Raw genomic sequence first — 21,381 nt, 5'->3', positions numbered from 1 at the left:
GGCGCTGCAGCCCGAGAAGTACGCGGAGGCTGGCGCGGCGAGCCGGAGGAGATGGAGGGATGGAGAGGCTTGGCTTGTTTGCGTCTCTCTCTCGTTTCGCCACTCGGCGTTTCACAGTCAACACACGCGGACCTGAGAGAACCCGTTCCTCACTATGGGAGTGTCTTCCTCCAGCCTTTTGGACGAGAGCAAAGCCAACTACATCAGAGGTAAAGTTAGCGGTTTTCTGACTGTGTGCGGGGTCTGTGTGGAGGAGCGGAGCGCAGCTGAAAGTCTGAGAGCTCAGCCTGCTCGGCTCTTCTGCTCTAAACTGTCTGTGCTCCGTCTGAAACTTTCCGGTCCACCTTAAATGGTTCCTGTAGATACAATCTGGCGCCTTCTACTAGTATCTAGCTGCTGCACCTTTTAAGGTGGACCAGAAAATTCGAATAAGAAGCCTCATATGACTGGAAGACGGACTCATAATGGCAGTTAGACTCGAGGTTTTGCAGCTGGAACATGGGCTTTATTAGCTTTAAATGACTCTATTTGCTCGTTTCGTTTCATATCCATGCTGAACAAAAGCCCATTAGAAGCACTGGGATTCAAACCTGACGGTTTTGCTTTCTAATAGGAATTGACTTGATGGTCACCCATACCCTACAACCAATTCATGGTTGTAGGACACCTTTAAATCATAGTAGGAACCATCGAATGCGTCTGGTCGCAGAGTACCTGTTAGACGTTAGACCCAGAGGTGGGTAGAGTGACTAGCCTAAATCATCCATCGTGTAAAAGTATTGATACTTGGGTAAAAAGTAAAAGTATGTTCAAACTAAATGGCTTAGTAAAAGTACAAAAGTATCAGGTTAAAAAAACTACTTAAGTATTGAGTAATGTTTACAACTGGAGTAGACCTTCTTAGCCCATCCAGCATCTATTAGTACAGAACCTGAAGCTTGTACGGCCCTTTTTTCTCTCTTATTTTGATTTTTTTGGTCTAATTTGGTAAAATAAAGTGCTAAAGTTTCAGTGTTGGAGCTTTGACCAATCACAGAGCAGTACAGGTGTTGTCAACAACAAAACATAAAAAGAATGGGTGGCTAAATATACACGGCTGTAAATGTAGATTCCTTTACTCGTTAAAGTGCTTTAGTAGAAGTGAAAGTGTTACAATTTAAATACAGAATACAAATGCATAATATTTGTACTAAAGTACATGTACTTGAGTAAAAGTACAAAAGTATCGGGTCAAAAAACTACTTAAGTACTGAGTAACATTTGCAACTGGAATGAAACTTCTTAGTCCATCCAGAATCCATCAGCGCAGGAAGTGAGACTTGTCTTTTTCTCTTTTTTGGATTATTTTGGTCTAAAAAAAATACTAAAGTTCCAAAGTCAGAGCTTTGGCCAATCACAAAGCGCCACAGATGCTGTCAACAACACAACAGAATGAAATTAAACACAAAAAGGGAACCGTTAACTAAACATGAATGGATAAAATGTAGCTGAGTAAAAAGTAGATTCCTTTACTCACTAAAGTACTTGAGTAGAAGTAAAAGTATTATAAGCTGAAATACTCAGCAGAGTACAAATCCACTGGTATTTTACTTAAGTACATGTACTTTGAGCTGTATTTCAATGCATGAAAGGTACTATATAAATAAAGATCATGATTAAATAATACAGTTACACTCTACACTCTTAAAAAGATGGTTCTTCATAGGGTTCTTTAGTAAAGGAAATAGTTCAGTATAGAACCATGAATACCGAAAGAACCCTTTGCATGATTAAATAGTTCCTAACATCATGAAAGGACTCTTGAGACTGATGGAGAATGTGCTGTAGACAGTTCTATATAGAACCTTTTTGAAAAGGGGTCTATATAGCACCCAAAGGGGTTCTTCCGTTGTCACAAGCTTGGCATCATAACAATAGAAGAACCCTTTTGGGTGATATATAGAACCATTTTCATTTACCATTCCATTTTCCGTACAGCCCATCAGGACAAACACAAAATACCAGTACTGGCTATTTTACACCGTCACGCAAACTTTTATGGCTTCTGTAATTTTTTTAGCAGGGATTTGTGTCCAACCCACCTAGTGACTTACTCACCCCACTCTCATAACTCACTCTTCCTCCCTCCGTCAATCACTCCGCACCACACATTGCAGTGCAAAGTTGTTTCACTTGGACGGTGTCTCTGACTGAATACTCGCCCTGTCTGACATCCGTGTACTTTTCAAAATGTTTTTAAATGAACGCTATCATTATATACTATCACGCGTTACTATTGGTGACAGTGTTAGTGGCAGTGATGCCACTTCGAGGAGGCAAAAATGATAAACATACAGCATTGTGACACTTGAAGCAGGGCTGTACGATACTGAAATATATAAAATGCAATGTTTGAGGAATTTTTTAGAGTTTTAAATATACATGAACTCGATTGTGCTTGTGCCTTAAACTCAGCTCATTAAAAAGCTTGAGTGACTTGCTGTATTTTCTTCTTTCTTTTCTCAGTTTTCATTGGCTGATCCAAGTGATTGAGTCATTTACCTTAGATTATGCTCAGAGTCGGGTTGAAAAAAATCAAATATTTAATAAACTCCAGCTGGTCAGAAATGAGATTGGGAGGCCAGAAATCTGAGTCTGTGCCCCTCACACACGACTCGATTCTCTCTCTGACTGTTGACTCCCACTGACCCAAAAATCTGCAGACTAGAGCCGACCAGCTCAGACTCAGCCAGACTGAGAATATGGTTTAAAATCGAGATAAAAGTCGTGTAGCGTAACCCTGGCTTTAGGGTTGTTTATCAGGTCAGGAATTTTGGCAATTCCAGAGTGCAATAAATTCTCTGGCTCTTCAAACTTTGTGCTAGCACTCCACAACCAAGCTGGCTAAGGATCTGAAAGTGAAGCTAATTTATGCCTACCAAACTATTTCTACTCATTTTTAAGTTAATTTAATATAAACTAAAAACAAGAACAATTGCAGATGTCTTGTTTATTTATTCATTTACTTTTGCACTTTATTTATTTTGATTTGTTGTGACAGTTGAAATTACTGCACACTTAAAATAATAAGTGAGAACAATCTTAATGCTTTATGCATTTTTACAGGCATGTGTATGCATTTTGTTCTTGGCTCTACAGCCTAACGGTTAAGTTACTTTTCCCGTATGTAGGAGAGCACGGCTCAATCCCAGTGCAGAGAAACACTCATTAAACCTCTAATGACTTGTGCTGGTTATGTAGTGATGTCTCTGTGGCACTGTGTGCATGTATGAAGTTACTTGATCTGTCATTGCAGCTCTAACTTTTTCATGAAACTCATATAAAAATGTGATTTATTGTAGAGCCCTAACTTGAAGACATATTCATGACACACAATATGCAATATCTAATTCTCTTTTTATTCAAATTACTACTAATTTTTAAGTTAATTGAATATAAACTAACTGGGGAATAACACACACACACACACACAGACACACACATCTTCTAAGCCGCTTCTCCTTCTGGGTCATGGGGGGGGGGGTAAAACTTGCAGAAAAAATGTTATTTATTTTTGAACAGTTTGCTGCAGAGGTTGTGTTCATGTCTCTTCACTTCAAAAATCAACAAAATATGTCATTTTGCTGGGGTGCTAAAACTTTTCTCCAAAACAACCCTTGATACTGGGGTGATAACAGTATTGGGATTATTGCAGATGTAGATTAACAGAGAAGTAAAAGCAAAAATCAGTCATTACTGAGAAAAGAAGCTGAAAAAGCTCCAAACTTTTGATGTGCAGCATAACTTTCAGCACATCAGCGTTTAAGAATGCGGCACATCAGCGCTGAGACGGTTCCACTTCCTTCTGAACTGCAGTGGTTGAGGCATCGAAGTGTGAATGATTTCAGTGCAGTGTTGTCACTGCGTTTCCTTCCTGTGGCTGAAAGCACAGCTGGACGAAGGATTGTGCTCCTGCCCTCTCATCTGGCCCAGAGTCTGGAGGAAGTTCTGGATTTCAGAGGAAACTGTCCTGCTATCCATCCTTCTGCACTACACGTGGTTCCTGTGGCACATAAAAAAGTGCTATAAATGGGAGAAGAACTACTTTTCCTTCCTTACATACCCAAAATAAATTTTTGATTTTATACCCTCCACACTTAAAAACGATAGTTCTTTAAGGGTTCTTTACTAAAGATTGTGGTTCTGTATAGAACCATGAGTTCTGCATGCACTAAAAAAGATGATTCTTCAAGGGTTATTCAGTGAAGAAAATAGAACCATATAGAACCATGGTACTTTGCATGGAACAAGGGTTTCTCAGACTGATGGAGAATGTGCTGTCGAAGATTCTATATAGAACCTATTTGAAAAGGGTTCTATATAGTATCAAAAAGCGTTTTCTATTGTTACATCATAATAATAGAATAACACATTCTTCATGAAACTGAAGAACCCTTTCTTCATGTAAAGGACAATGATTCACTATGCAAAGAACCATTTAAGCGTACACATGTGTATTGAACCGCTGTGAGTACTAAAGAACCCTTGAAGAACCCTCTTTTTAAATGTGTATAAGTCATCAAAAACTCAGTTTTGTTGCGCTCCATCTCTGAAGTGGTCACTTCCTTCCGCTTGCTATAAAAGGCTGGTGTGGTCAGTGACATGCGGAACAGTCACTAGAATAGAGCGCTCCTGGTCTTGGTGTGAAGTGCATGCGTTCCACGTTGGCTGTAGTGAGTGGCATCAAATGTTTGGGGCTTCTGAGGAAACTGTGAGTAGAGTGTGGTTAAGCTGTTTAATAAAGGAGGCCCTCAGTTCTGCAGTGAATCAGCTCCTTGTGCTGAGAGCGTCCACCGTTTCCCACATCCCCTTTGCTTTTCTGGAATATGGCATGTATGTTTGCTGTGAGCAGTTGGTGGGTTCAGACGCTGGTGTACAGACGCCGGTCGCCGTGTTAGCTTAAAGGCCTCTTGTGCTCACCTTTGCTGCTGCAGATCATTCTTAACATGATGAAACAAATTCCTGGGTGGTGATTTCACTGTTTGAATATGGGCACCTCAAACGGTTAACTGAGTGCTCGTGTACCTGTGCACGTCTCTGCTGTAGTTCAGATGTAGTTTCTGTTGTCTAATATTAGCATGACGGCAAATCCTGATCTGCCTAGAGCAACAAAAATCAAACCACCTTGGGAGCCACAACATTAAATGTCCATTTTGCCATCTCGCTGGAAATATGTCTCAGTATAGACTGTCCTAGTGTAGGCTAATAAATCTAATATAAACAAAAACACAGACTTACTTTGCTCTGCTTTAAGCTTCAGCTCAGCTATAGCTGCATTTCTCGCATCTCCAGCAGGAAACTTTTCCACAAAAGTAGAGCAGTTTCTTGTAAAATGTCTCTCAGCGTTTGACTTTTATGAAGCTGAAGTCGCTTCTCATTCACCAGCTTCTTGTTTGAATGTTCCTGTTCCACTTTAAATGCTGCCTGAGCTGCCAGAGTGTAATTGCCACACCATTTAAGGTGGAACTGGAGAATTCGAACAAGAAGCTGGCGAATGAGAAGTTGATTTCAGTTTCATAACTTTTTAGGATTTGACAGTTTCTCGTTACAAATTAAACGTATTAGGAAACCAGCTGGAGTGATTATAAATTAACAATGTTTGTTTTAAATCTTTTCTTTAGCTACTAGCTAGGTGAGACTGTTATCTGCGTTACTATGGTGACCAGCAGCCTGCTCGCCAATTTACAGGGTCAAAAGTTAGTAAATTAGCTTTTTAAGGTACATAACTCATTCAAGGTATTGAATTCAAGTTATTCAAGTTATTCTTCACTCGTTCAAGACTATTTATTGTTAAACTGTGTTGAACAATCAGCAGAGCTTTATTTTACTGTAAAGGAGGATTATTTTATTATTGCCTACTAATCTGATTCTGCTGTGGAGCTGCAACAGGGCAGTAACAAGCTGCATGTTGCCAACTGCCCTCTTTGTAGACTAGCAGACTCGCAAACTAAACACTGTGTCCACTCACTGTCCACTCTATTAGACACTCCTACCTTGCGGGCCACCTTGTAGATGTAAAGTCAGAGACGACAGCTCATCTGCTGCTGCACAGTTTGTGTTGGTCATCCTCTAGTCCTTCATCAGTGGTCAGAGGATGCTGCCCACAGGACGCTGTTGGCTGGATATTTTTGGTTACTGGACTATTCTCAGTCCAGCAGTGACACTGAGGTGTTTAAAAACTCCAGCAGCACTGCTGTGTCTGATCCACTCAGACCAGCACAACATACACTAACACACCACCACCACGTCAGTGTTACTGCAGTGCTGAGAATGATCCACCACCCAAATAGCACCTGCTCTGTGAGGGTCCATGGGAGTCCTGACCACTGAAGAACAGGGTAAAAGGGGGTAACAAATTATCAGAGAAACAGATGGACTACAGTCTGTAACTGTAGAGCTACAAATGGACAATGAGTGTAGAAACAAGGAGGTGGTCAGAATGTTATGCCTGATAGCTTGTAATCTGCAGTTAGACTGGTGTTGCTCAAGTTAACAGTTTATGGGTTCTCCTGAGTTATGTAAGTGTTTTTGCATGACGCTTGTTATTTCCGCTGTATTGTAATTCCCTCAGGATGAATAGTTTATCTCTGACTGTGAACATATTTTAGTTGTTCTCTCTGTGTAGTTTGTTCTTCTTATCAGGGTGGGAGTCTCTAGTGCTCTAACAGTCCAGTATTTCAGACTGTCATGACTCGACCAGGACATGGTAGGAATCCCAGGATCACCAGTGGACGACAGGCAGAGCGAATGTGTTATTATTTAAGCAGGTGCTGCACCCCTCCCTCCACTCCTTCTGCTAAACCCTATGATGTCATCTGGCATAGGCTGGGCCTGACCGAGCTATATGGAGCGTGCAGTTTTCGGTGCTTCCTCGCAGATGTGCAGTGGTGACCTAGGCCTTTATCAGCTTGTTGTAAAGCCGTGAATCGGATAAATGGATAGATTGTAGCATAACAGAACTCGGAGATGCTGGAATAATGAGCTCACTTTACTTTGGCTGTGTTATTTGCCTCTTAAACTCCTTGGGACCACCAGTGATTCCAAAATGCGCTTGGTCATATTCTTCATAACTTTCATATTTCATAAGCTACATTCAGAAGCTGGGCGTTGTGTGAGGCTGTAACTCTTCTTTCCAGTCAAATAGATGGTGATGTCATTTTAAACCCTTATAATAAAAGAAGCTGAAAGTCCAAGCTTTAAACTATAAACAGATGGCGTCTCTTCAGTGATCTGCTCTGGAAAAATGATTTTTATAAAATAACACAAAGAGCGAGATTTTTGGCGTTCAACAGTAAAATGTAAGCATATAGCGATAGGTGTAGATCATAAAACATATGTTCTGTTAATGTGAGGGGAGCTTTTACAAAAAAATAAATAAATAAAATAAAAATGAACATTTATTTCATGCAGTTACTGAATGGTTTGCCTCATGCTTTAGTCATGCAAATTCCGATGGACAAACCAAAATATGCCCTGGTCAACAGAAGATGGTAGATGTAGAAGATTATCATGAAACATTTTTTATTTCATTTTTTAAAGGGTAAATACTTATTTTTCAAAATATTCAGCAAAATTCAGTGTTTGCGATGTAAACAGAGCCATTCAGAGTGGTTTGGTGTGAAATAGTTGATTGTAGAGACTCGGATTTCTTTAGTGGTGGTGAATGGAACCGGGGTCGCCATGACTACAACACAGATATATTTGGATTTTTGTGATGGAGATAACGTAACTAAATGAATCAAAGTCTTTCAGCCCAAAAAATGCATAACTTAGACTTCCATTACTTGTTGGCTGCATTGCCCTTGTAGCTCCTGTCCAGAATGAAGGGCACCAAATGTGTCTTGGCCACTGAGCAAGTTTTGGGCGAGGAGTAAATTTGAGTCAATTTCTTGAGTAAAAGAAATAAAAGAGTAAAAGCTTAAAAAGCTTTAACTGCTATAGAATTACTTTAAAGTCCTTTAAACTTCAAATGGTTTCTTCACACTTACACATCACTTTATAATAATAATAGTGGTTCTTTAACCCCTTAAATGGCCCAAAGTGGGCCCAAAGTCTTATTACACTCTTTTTAACTGAAGAACAACGCAAGCAGCGAAATCCCAATAGTTACTGAATAATAAGCCTTAGTATGTAATAAGCCTGGGATTCAAAAGGGGTAAAAGATGGATGGATGAATGGATGGATGGATGTATAGACCGACAGATCAATACAGAGATAGATACAGAGATACTTTATTCATCTTGAAGGAAATTTAGCAAAGGGGTTCTTTGGCAAATCAAAGTGGTTCTGCTATAGCATCTTTCCCAAGATCCTCTTTTTGCCTTCATTTTTAAGAGGATGAATGAAAGTGAGCATCTACAAAGAATCCTCAGTTGGACCGTAACAAAGTGTTAGCAGTAATGATGATGTTGTGAAGCCCACCTGACTGTACTAACGTCTGAGTCATTGCAGGGTTGCTTCTGGAGCGATTTAGTCACCGCTGAGTTCCTTTTGTGTTAGTTCTGGTCTGAAGCTGCAGCTGTGGGTCACTCTGAAAATATGCTGAGCCGTTTTCAGCAGGCAATGCAGTGTAAAACTCTTCCAGTAGCGTGAGTGTTTCAGCCCAGTAACACTGATGTTATCTGTGAGCACTGGGGTATTTTGGTACCTTGCTGAGGTGCTGTGAGCAACGGTGCAGTGTGTTGTATGACCTGTTCATTTGCTAGTTCTCCAGCTGCTTTTGCTCTTTCAGTCGGGTTATATTCACTCGAGCTTCTTCAAAAGGAGACACTGGGCTCAGCTCAGGGAAAATCTGTCTTTTTTCCCCCTTTGTGATTGAAAGCACAGGGATGGTGCTCTGGTCAAGGGTAGGCAACCGCCCAGGCCACCCATGAGGCCCATTCCAATACTGTAGAGTCCCACTACAGCTGCACTACCTCTGAGAGGCTCAAGAGTTCCCCTTTGTTAAGTAGTGGTTGGTTAGTGTAGTGGTTAACACCTTTGCCTTCTACGCTGTAGACTGGGGTTCAATCCCCCACCAGGGTAAGCCCCCTACACTATACCAATAAGGGTCCTTGGGGCAAGACTCCCAACACCACCTTGGCCTACCTGTGTAAAATGATCAAATTGTAAATCGCTCTGGATAAGAGTTATTAATGGATTAATGACTTTATTTGTTTTTCCCTCTCAACACCAAGAAAATCACACCTGCTCTGCATCATGTAGATGATCACTTAATGAAGATCATTGCTTTATTGTATTATTTTTAAGTGTACATATATGTCAACCGCCCACTTTGTTAAAACTACCTCCTTGTTTTTACAGTCATTCTCTATTTTATCAGCTCCACTGACCATATAGGAGCACTTTGTAGTCCTACAGACTGTAGTCTGTCTCCAGCTCTGCTGTCTGTTCCACTTGTACCAGCACAACACACACTAACACGCCACCACCATGTCAATGTCACTGCAGTGCTGAGAATGATCCACCATCCAAATAGTACCTGCTCTGTGGTGGTCCTGTGGTGTCGTGATCACTGAAGAACAGGGTTACAGAGTATGCAGAGAAACAGATGGACTACAGTCTGTAACTGTAGAACTACAAAGTCCTCCTATATGGTCAGTGGAGCTGGCAAAATGGGCTAGGAGGGGGACTGAATAAAGTGGCCGGTTGGTGTATTTTGGAATAGGTTTTTGGTGAGGGGTTGTTAGTAGCGTCCAATAGTAGTGTCCAATTCAAGTTAGTAGTGTCCACTTCCAGCCACTAGTTAGGACTCTCCCCAATCACACAATACCACCACCACTAGGAGGACAAAGGCTAGCACAGGCTTCCTCACAGATGCCTGTGCTGACTAGTGCTTGCATACTGTGCTTGCATAGTACCCACCCAGAGAGAGCGAGGCTAATTGTGCTGTCTTGGACTCGCGGCCATTTATGGCTGTAGCATCACCAGGGATCGAGCTCGCCATCTCCTGATGACAGAGCCAGCGCTTAGAGAGTTCCACTCAGTGCCACTCAATTTGTAGTTTGATGGGGCTCTTGGCTCATGGGGGTCCCAGGCGGCTGCCTATCTTTGCGTAGAGCAAAGACCGCCCTGCCAATTTTGGTGTAAATAACTCAACTTTTGGAGTAGTTGCTCAAAAAAGTAGTTACAAATGACTTCTCTCAGATAGCAATGGGGTGAATTTACTGAATGCTTACCTCTATGTTACTCTGTGCCTTTTTATCTCGCTATGTTGGCATGAAATTTGCTTTATTTAAGCATTTTTTCTAAATGAAAGCAACATGATCTGCCATTATAGTGAAATCATTTCACTTAAATAAATAAATAAATAAATAAATAAATAAATAATGTTCAGAAAAGTAAAAATAATCTTATAATATTTTGCAGCATCTCAATATGAGAAATATTAGGTTTAAGAAGATTTCCCCTGCCAGGATATTGTTTTTGTAGTGTAGACAGGGGCCCAGAGCCTCAACTAATTTAGGGGATCCAGGGGGTCCCATTCCTGTGTCATGCCAAGAACCACCAAATCACTAAACCCACCCTTGTCAAAGTATGTTGGATAAGAAAATCTTGGGCCTTTTCCATTTTTTATTTAGCTGCCTGGTGTTAATGAGCATTAATGATGAACTGACTAGTAGATCCAGAATTTCAGGTCAAAATCTTGTGACCGCGGGGTCGTCCTAGGACCTGCTGGAGGATTGTATCTCCAAGTTGGCCTGGGAGCGTCTTGGGGTCCCCAGGAATGAGCTGGAGCTGGAGGAAGTTGTGGGGGACAGTCGTCTGGGATTCTCTGCTCTCTCAACTGCTACCACGACCCTTTCTGGACTAAGCGGTTAACGACGATGATGACGATGATGATGATGATGATGATGATCTTGTGCATTAATGTAAATGACAGTTCAGCTCACCATTTCTGAGATGTGAGGTTTTCCCTACTGCTGCCGTAGGTTTATCATTTTAAAAAATCAGTGAATTGTCTCTAGCAGAACCAAAGGAATTGCAGCTGTCTTTTTTCATTTAGTCAGGGTAAAAGGAGGCACAGCAGCGGAGGCTCGGTGCAGAGTGATTTAGGCTGGCTGCGCTGCTTCTTAGCCCAAGGTTTTCTGTAGTTTGACATCTCTGTGGTTTGAATAACCCGGCATTACTGGCCCACAAATTGGCCACGTCTGATTTTGCCATTTTATAGCTGTCTATGTGGTCTACCTTGTTAGGATCTAGCACAGTTATTCAGAGCCACCCCAGCACCTGCGTTCCAGAGTGTGCATGTTAAAGTGACAGTTTGGCCAAAGATTTTACACAGTTCTCCCTCTTACATCAAGTGTAGTCCAGTCTTCTTTAGTTTTAGCACTGGAATTATCATGTATGGTATGTGCAGTGAGGCTGGATTTAAGTGCAACCAGACTTTAATAACAAAAACAAACTAGCAAAGTGCAAAGTACACTTTTTGTACACTTGTTTAAACTACAGGGTTTACAAAACAGGCAGGTTTGTAGTTTTTAATTTGCTTTTGTGATGTCATGAAAATCATCTCTTTTACGTATATGCACCTATGATGTTTTATTCATGTGAAAACATCTGTTTTGATGCATAAAATGACACAAATTGTTTTCAGGGGAAGGAAATAAAATACTGTGCTTGTGTGTATTTGGATGTTTAGCTAAGTGGTTAAGTCACTCGTTCTTGTTTGTGGGAATGGAGGCAGGGTAGCGCTTTCTCTAATGATAAAAAAATCATTTATTGTGCATCCTTATCGTACAATGTGACAAAACACATGCACATGACTTAACAACTTCACAAAGTGTGAGCTGAGAGTCTGAAGGTGTAGTCATGCAGTTAGCACCATGTGAATTTCTTAGCTGCATTTGTGTCGTAGCTCCAGTGCAACACCTTCAGACACCAAACATATCTTGGCTGATCCACTGTTTTGGGGTGGGGGTTGAGGAGGGGGTGACTGTGTGGTTAATTTGGCTGAACTGTCACTGTGAGGTCACTCAGGGAGAGGCCCTGTATGATTGGCTGGGGCCCGGCCTGCAGATCGCTCATGGTTTCTGACAATCTTCTTTCACACTTCACACGACCCCGTGAGAAGCTCACATGTGTGAGATGTTTGTGTTTCCATAACTGGCTGGCGCTCTTGCTATGTGGTGGTGGCTGAAATTTTCCTGTTTGCTATAAATATTCTATTTTTAAAGGGTGACCATAGAAATGTAAAAGTGCTTAACCTTCTGTTGATCTCACTGAGTTTTCTGACTCTGAAGAAACTGCTCAGATTGGTCAAACCAAGGGGCTAAAAAGTGAGTTTTTATTACTTAATCTACTGTAAGTTTATTTAATCTATTTTGGTTACAAATCTGGGACTGATTTGGGAAAATGCAGATTTGATTGTAAATAAAAGTATGAAAATGAAATTTAACCAAGAAATTCAGTTGAATAACGTTAGATGTCCACCTAAAGCCCACGGGCCAGATCAGGCCAGCCACACAATCCTACCAGCCCTGCAAAAGTATTTTAATTTTCTATTGATATTAGCTCGTTTCACAATACGCTGCCCTACAGTCCCCAGCATGCACTGCAACATGCACTGTAATATGTGCTCCGACACTCCTACCCCAACAGCAGTCTATGGCGCAGCGGTTACACCTCAGTTCTACACAATTCTACACAATTCCACTCCAGTCGTATCATCAAACTCACTAACTACAGTTCAGCTGCAGTTCAAACAGTATAAACACTTGATAGAAACGATGCCAGGGGTCTAGTTCAAGCAAATAGGTAGGTTTAAAAGACTGAGCTCCTGGGGGGGATATTTCAAGTATTCATGTGATACTTTCTTTTTAGGTTTTAGGTTTACTACAAGTGCCTATATTGTACTGTGCATAGTTTTTGTGTATTTTGAATGAATAATGGTCTGTTTGGCAATTGTTAATTGAAAAAATGAAATACAAACTGGTTACTGGTTGAGTTTGACACCCCTGATCTAAAGCAGAACTGTGCTAAATTTCATCGTTTTAGTGCCATGAGAATACGTTTGCTGGCATTTCTCCTTAATAAACAAAGGCTAGCTGTTGGACATGAATGTGTTAAGTCTGTGTGTTCTGTTTAATGAGGGTTCTAGAGCAGATGTGCCAGACTGTATTAGCTATTATTGAGGGAAATGCCTTCTGTAATGAGATTAAGGATAAGATTAGGACGCAGCAGCAGTGACTCTTTTACTCCTCATCAGTGTATCTTTGTTTATTTCCACTGGACCAACACAGAGCATTTCTGTCTGAGTTTATACTGAAGGAAGTTCCCGTCAGTGTCTCTACATTCTGGAGGAATCATCTGTTACTCATCGCTGAGAAAAACTAAAGGAACTGCAGTCAAACGTAATGCATTAATAATAATAATAATAATAATAATAATAATAATGAGATAAATATAAACCGATTGAGGAATAAATGAAAAAAGGAAAGAATAAAAGCAGCAAACAATAATAAAGAGAGAAATAAAGAAATAAAATGAATAATAATGATGATAGTAATGAATTAAACAAGGAATTGTGCATCTCTCTGTTTTCTCTCTCTCTCTCTTTCTCTCTCTGTTCTCTTTCTCTCTCTGTTCTCTTTCTCTCTCTGTTCTCTCTCTCTCTCTCTCTGTTCCCTTTCTCTCTCTGTTCTCTTTCTCTCTCTGTTCTCTTTCTCTCTCTCTCTAACTCTCTCTCTCTGTTCTCTCTCTCTCTCTCTGTTCTCTCTCTCTCTCTGTTCTCTTTCTCTCTGTTCTCTTTCTCTCTCTCTCTCTCATTCTGTCTCTCTCTGTCCCTCTCTCTGTTCTCTTTCTCTCTCTCTCACTCTGTCTCTCTCTCTGTTCTCTCTCTCTCTCTCTGTTCTCTCTCTCTCTCTCTGTTCTTTCTCTGTTCTCTTTCTCTCTCACTCTGTCTCTCTCTGTCCCTCTCTCTCTGTTCCCTTTCTCTCTCTCTCACTCTGTCTCTCTCTGTCCCTCTCTCTCTGTTCTCTCTCTCTCTCTCACTCTGTCTCTCTCTCTCTGTTCTCTTTATCTCTCTCGCTCTGTCTTTCTCTCTCTCTCTGTCTTTCTCACTCTCTGTCTCTTTCTTTCTCTCTCTCTCTCTCTCTCTTTCTCTCTGTCTCTATCTGTCTCTCTCTCTTTCTGTTCTCTATCTCTCTTTTACTCTGTCTCTCTCTGTCTCTCTCTGTTCTCTATCTCTCTCACTCTGTCTCTCTCTGTCTCTCTCAGCTGGTGGAGGATGGATGGAAAACTGTTTTTTGTCAGTAGGTCAGCCAAACCACACGGTCTAATAGACTCACACTGTTAAGCTAAAAAACAAAATGTGCTACAAAACAGACTGTTAAATTACAGAAAGCTCAGCTCACTGACTGGTTGTGCAGTTTAGCTCTGTGTTATGCTTGACTGAAAAAACATTATGTACAAATGCTGCTCTTGTCATCCAACTAGACGACCAACTTCAGCACACTTTATTTACTCCGAAATCCAGCTTCTTTAGCCCTTTTTGGCCTGGATACGTTTTACCTCAGGAGACATTCAATTTAAGTGACTATCAACAAGATCCATGATTTGAATCCAGTATGAATCTGCTGTGTGTGGGTTTTACAGTCTCACAGTAATAGTAGTCCAGGTCCAGTCCACCTCATCTTAATGGTATAACTAAACCCGCTAACAGACGCTGCTGTGCTCCGCGTTGTTATTGTGTTATTGAGTGCATCCTGTGGAGTGTCCCTGATGTAATTAGCCAGGCTGTGCATTTTTAATCCAGGGTATTGTTTGGAAATTACGCAGACACTTTATGTCGACTGACTAATCAATTCCTGACAAATGTACATTTCTCAACCTCCTATGGTAAAACTAATCAAGCTCCAGTAGTGCTATACTGGAATATTATCACCAAGAGATAATGCAAATAATTGCTAATGATGCAGAATGTGGGCTACATTGCAGTCGGTATTATTTTAAGATGACAGGATGTAAACAAATCACCCGATTCTTTTACAGGTTCATAATTGTTTAGTGGGTTAAATGTTTTGATGTTTGCTGGTCTGTTGCTCTGAGGTGAGGAACAGGGTTTGGGGTTGGCAAAAAGAGCGGTTTGATCTCACAGCTGCCTCAGAGTGCAGCTTTGGGGCTTGATATAGGAAATGACCTCATCCTCCAAATTCCGTGCAGCAATGCAGCTCCGTCTGCCTCCGGTATGACTGCTAGCGAAGAGGCCTGCAGCACAGCCAGTGCACAGAGTCAGGAGAATGAATGTGTGTGAAAGTGCATCGATGAATTGTAGGGGTTGCACGATTAGTCATTTTTACTAGTCGACTAGTTATTCAAAAAAGTAGTCTAATTTCCATAGATAAGCACAAAGAAACTTGGGAGTTATTAGTGCAGTTGAAGATTGATTGACAATAGCAAAGAATTCATCAAATCGTAGTTCAAATAACAGCCAAAATCAGGCTTTAAATTAAACCTCCTTACCTTCTATCCTGACCGTAGTATGTCTTTCTGGCATGATTGACATGCCCAGCACTCTTGATTTAAACTCCCAGGTGTCTGTAAGGTAGTGAGTGGTGACAGATGTACGGTTCCATAGTTCAGAATAGGTCAGTAGTGAATGGGACCGTATGACCTTTCATCTCTGTGGAAATACGCTGTACTGCTGGGTGACTGAATTCCAAAGGCTAGCATTGGATTGGACTCTGTAGCTTGGCTTAAAAAGGTGAATTATGTCTCTAAATCTCTTTGCAGAAACAGCAGATAGTGTTCAAATATCTTTGACAATAAAGCTGACAAGCAAATTTGTTATTTATGATCTTCTTTCATCCGTGACAGGACCTAGCCTGTTTCCAGTGGGTTCCGTCTTGCTACTACGGGTGTTAGTGGTTAGCACTGGGTGCTTCATTTTTAGATATAAGTATTTTTATTGTACACATTGTGCAGTTGACTGTAGAATTGGATTAATCTTTTCTGAAGTATTGCTGCTTTCTTTTTTTGCTTCTCCTTTCGACTAGTTGACGGCTCCCCCTTGTGGCGACTAGTGGATGGGCTAGTTGACTAGTCGATTAGTCTATGCAACCCCTAATGTATTGTGAGACTTTCAGCTACAATTTTGGACTGTAAACGACCGTAATGAAGCAGTTCTATTTATACTATGTACAACTGCTTTTATACAACAGCTCTGCAAATGAAAGATAAATGTAAGTTAAATAAGCCACAAATATTGCATCAAATGTGCTTTAATATTGGTAAATCCTTCCACCAAAAAAGTAGAACCCTGTTATGTTATGGATAGAGCCATAAAACTGTCGCAATATCAGGTTCAGCTCAGATATTTCAAAATGTAACTTGTTTCTGCAGCGCCCCCTAGTGTCCATTCTACTGGTAACTGTTGAAATACATTTAGTTAATATACTCAAATAAGACATTTCCCCCATAACTTTTATTAGATGAACTGTGACACCGTCGTCTCTCTGTGTGTATGAAATATTGTGGCTCTACGTTGAACTGCTAGTGAGCAATGAGGGGCGAAAGGGGAGGGCTGAGTGAAAACTGTTCACACCTCTCCACAAAGACTGAAATAAAAGCAGACTGCAGCTTTTTTCAAGTAGTTGTGCACAATAAAAAATACATTAAAAATGCATTCAAACACAATAAACACACTTTTATAAGTGTTGACTTGCTTGCTGTTGACTCTGGGCAGCATCTGGAGAATATTTGCTCAGAAAAACATTAATATTAGAATAAATACAGGTAACATTAATACAACAAGCAGAGATTGTATGGATGTCAGTGTGTTTGTTTAATCATTTCCAAACGTCTCCTTGAGGAAACCCAGTATTATTTGTCGTTATCATCCAATACCTGCTTTATCTAATCAATACTTTATTGTGTTAAGTCAAGTGAGCTGCTAAGGAATTTAATAAATCTATGCGATGGCTAGAGGCGTCCAGGAGAAATCTGGAAGCAAAGTTATGCTCCTCAGGTGATTTAAAGATATCAACTACTTCTTTGAAACAAAAAAATACTCTTTTTATGTTTATTATTTGCATCTGCTTTAATAATATATGATGGTTGTACAAGCAAAAATGCACTTATTGTCCAGATAAATGGCTTTAAGCAATGCACTTAGTTGCCTTTAAGTACAATATTGCACACTACTACTGTCCCTGGTGTGATGCATGTTGGTTTGTTAAGTAAATGAGTGAACGAGTGAACTTGACCACTAATTTTGCCTCTTAATGAAAAAAGCTCTAAGAGCAGGGCGGGTTCCACTCATCTGTACCGCCCTTCTCTCTTCCTTTCCTCTTTCTCTCTCTTTCATCTTCCTGTATGACAGGAAGCTCTGACTCACAAACACTTATAAACAAATACACACACACACACACACACACACACACACACACACACACATTTAAATGCACATGCATACACACAATAGACGTGTACATCCACTGCCATATATAAACAGACATCGTAAAGTCTTTGGACGTCTGAGAAAAAGATCTGTAAATCTGTTTATCTGGACAGTTAGCATTTATTTTTAAACTACTCTAACATTAGAATAAATGCAAATAAATAAACAAATAATCCATTGTGGTTGTTTTGTTGTGAGTTTGTTGTCCTAATCTTTTCCAAATGTCTCTTCGAGGAAGTCTGTTATTTACAGTTACCATATAATACCTAGTTTATCCAACCAGTCCTTCATCAAATTACAACCCCATTTCCAAAAAAGTTGGGATGTTGTGCAAAATGTGAATAAAAACAAAATGCAATGATGTGCAAATCATTTAATACCTATATTTCAATGAAAATAGTACAAAGACAACGTATCAGATGTTGAAACTATTTTATTTTATTGTTTGTAGTGGTGAACCCCTCCTCATCTTTACTTCTGAAAGACTACCCAGAGATGTTATCGATATGTTGCCAATCAACCACCAGATGTTTTTTGAGTCTTACACAACTTTACCAGCCTTTTGTTGCCCCGTCCCGACTTTTTTGGAACATGTTGTTTGCATCAAATTCAAAATGGGCAAATATTTTTCAAAAAACACTAAAACTTCTCAGTTTCAACATTTGATTTGTTGTCTTTGTGGTATTATCCTTCAAAAATATGGTTTAGATCATTTGCGCATCATTACATTCTATTTTTATTACATTCTGGACAGCGTCCCAACTTTTTTGGAGATGGGGTTGTAAATCAGGTGCTGATGACAGGACTGGATAAATCTATGTGATGGCTGGAGAACAGCGAGAAGCAAACGGCCAAACCTCTGTTTTTCTATTCTTCCAACCAACCCAGTTGGGGGACATTCAGGGCCTTCAAGGCCTAAAAACAATGTATAATATGTGTAATTTTGTATAATGTGTAGAGTTTTTACCTCATAGAATTATAATTTTCTCAGTGGTATCTGGGTAGACACAGCTGATTAAGTTTTTCCATTGGTTAGGGCTTTAGTAACTGAATTGGCCTGTGAAATTATTTTAATTTTACATTCTTACTAGCCCGTTTCACTCTGAGATGCACTACAGTCCCCAGCATGCACTGCAACATAGTGTGCATTCTGGCCTTCTTCCCCAAAAACAGTCTATGGTGTCTAGTTCAAGCAAATAGGCAGTTAAAAAAAATACCTAAAACTATTTATTTTTATTTAGAACTATTTTTGAATAAGTATTCAATGCCTGCTAGCTGAAATAAAAACATATCTGGCCCACGGATTTGGTGAGATTTTTTAATATGGCTCTTTTAGAGTTTGACACCCCTGCTCTAGGCCTTCTAGATGTTCTAGATACATCACTCACATTGAATTCTAGCTGTAGTCTAGGCAGGTTTCTGTCACTTGTTAGGAAGGGAAAACAGCGGCAGCAGGACTCTGAATGGGTCACTGTAATAACTGATACATACAAGCTCAAATATATGTTAATATCTGTAACAAGTGCTCGTGTTTAATCTAGAACGGGCAAGAAATGTTCATGTAAACATAGCTTAGCGTTAATAAGCTACCTAAATCCCATAGGGGTGCTAGCAGAGAAATTATTGCAGAGGACATTTACAGTGTAACTCAATCTGAAGGTCAGGCTCTAATAGTCATTATTTGCCACCTCACATTCATATTTACTGAAATGTTTTATATGTTTGATATGTTTTACTGTATTTATGCCCTATTTAAGTTTATTTTAATGTTATCTAGTATCTTTACTGGCACTCTTACTGTCCAGATAAACAGTTTTAAACAATGGTCATGACTGCCTCATACTTGTGCACAGTTCCATACCTGTCTGCACATACTTTTGCTCACATATACAGTACTTTCCAAAGGGCACATTAGCACGTTACTTGAAGTCATTTATCTTGGCAATAGGTATGTTTCTGCTTGTAAAAACAGCAAATAAACACAAATACAGCAGAAAGAAACAATAATTTCTTTGTTTTACCAAAAAATAATTGGTATCCTGTGAGGTAGTTAGAAAAACACAGATTAGGTTCCAGATTTCTCTTGGACGCCTCAAGCCGCCACATGGATTTATTAAATTCCATCATCGCCACACTGTATTTAACTTGAAAACTGCCAATAATAGTAAAGGGCTGATATGAGGAGAGGTTTGGAATTGGTTAAACAACATTTTGACACGTAAAATCACTGCCCTGTTGCAGCTCCACAGCAGAATCAGATCAGTAGGTAATAATAAAATAATCCTCCTTTACAGTAAAATAAAGCTCTGCTTGTTGTTCAACACAGTTTAACAGTAAATGGTCTTAAACACTGGAGTTAATGTAGAACTGCTAATTCTGCCTTTGACCCTGAAGGTTGGTGGGCAGACTGCTGGTGACCATAGCAACATTGACAACTATCTCGTCTAGCTTGTAGCTAACAAAACGGCAAAGAGAGAGATTTAAGACAAACTTTGATCATTTGTAGACGAATAGACTTTTTGTGTTTATAGTCACTCCAGCTGGTTTCCTGATATGTTTAATCTGCAGTGAGAAACTGGGCTAAAAGGCTAAAAGGTCACAAAGCTGACGTCGCTTCTCATTCACCAGCTTCATGTTTGAATTGTCCCATTCCACCTTAAATGGTGCAGCAGCTACATTCCGGTGTCTCAGGCGTCATTTAAGGTGCAGCAGAGAAATCGAATGAAAAGCTGGTGAACGAGAAGCGACTTCAGCCTCGTAAAAAGTTCAACGTTGAGAGACATTTTACAAGAAACTGTTCTACTATTATGGAAAAGTTTCCTGCTGGAGATGCGAGAAAAGTGGCTATAGCTGAGCTGAAGCTTAAAGCAGAGCAAAGTAAATCTGTGTTTTCATTTATATTATAATTTTAAGCATTTACTGGGAAGTCAGCACATACTGGGACATACTTACAGCCAAGATGGTAAAATGGACATAAAATGTTGTGGCTCCTGAAGTGGTTTGATTTTTGCTGAAAGGACAAAATGGCCATTCTTAACATTTGGGTTACCGACCTCTGATGTATTGTATAAACATTTATACAATATATATTGTATTTATTGTAGAAGTTTTTTGTGCAGCTGACCACATAAACAGCTTTTTTATTGAAATTCTCTGTATGTATATACACACATCTGGAATAGAAGTAATCATGGCATTCCTGGCTACTAAAGCACAGGAAATCCCACAAACTGCACATGAGGATGCTGTATAAAACTGTGTGTCTGTGTGTGTGTGTGTGTGTGTGTTTGTGTGTGTGTGTGTGTGTGTGTGTGTGTGTGTTTGTGTGTGAATGCTCAGCTGTGTTTGTTTAGCCTCCACTGTGTCGGATTGGTGTGCATGTGTTTGTCTGCTGAATGCATCAAAGCAGAGAGAATGAGTTTCACACACTAGTCATCAGCAAGTCGAGTTTATTTATAAAACACATTTAAAAACAACTGAGGTGACCAAACAGCTGTTTAACAGATTAAATAGGAAAGAAAACAGGAAAAATGAAAGAAGAGGCTACATCCAGCCTGCAGTCTGTATAAAACAATAAAAAACCTATATATATATATATATATATATATATATATATATATATATATATATATATATATATATATATATATATATATATTTGAATTGGCCTTTGCAATATTATAGCAATATTGCAATGAGCTTCAAACCAATCACATGAATGTGTGTTTTTACTATGAAATTATTTTGGTCAGTATAAGGCAGCACAGTCTTTAACGCAGGCCACTGCAGTAGCTCCCTAAATTATGTATCACTGTTGGTTTAATGCTCTTATTGTGGAATACTCTGTTAGCTTTATATCAGATGTAGCAGAAACCCTGTCTTCTAAATTTCTTCACTTTCAACTCATTACACAGGACGTTATTCCAAAAGGCTTGGGGGGTCAT

General features: G+C 39.8%; 1 protein-coding gene across 1 annotated transcript in view; it reads left to right on the top strand.

Moving 5' to 3' along the window:
* The first annotated feature begins 35 nt into the window (after nucleotides 1-35).
* The window catches only part of niban1b (niban apoptosis regulator 1b), a 62,237-nt gene continuing 40,891 nt past the window's right edge, over nucleotides 36-21,381 (top strand). The window contains exon 1 of the mRNA XM_017725693.2: nucleotides 36-209. Coding sequence (XP_017581182.2) covers nucleotides 155-209 — 55 coding nt within the window. The 5' untranslated portion in view covers nucleotides 36-154. The remainder of the gene's footprint in view (nucleotides 210-21,381) is intronic.

This window comes from Pygocentrus nattereri, chromosome 17, assembly GCF_015220715.1.
Source record: "Pygocentrus nattereri isolate fPygNat1 chromosome 17, fPygNat1.pri, whole genome shotgun sequence".
Classification (NCBI taxonomy): domain Eukaryota; kingdom Metazoa; phylum Chordata; class Actinopteri; order Characiformes; family Serrasalmidae; genus Pygocentrus; species Pygocentrus nattereri.
The sequence above is the reverse complement of the archived record's forward strand: the minus strand, read 5'-3'. Positions and strand labels throughout refer to the sequence as shown.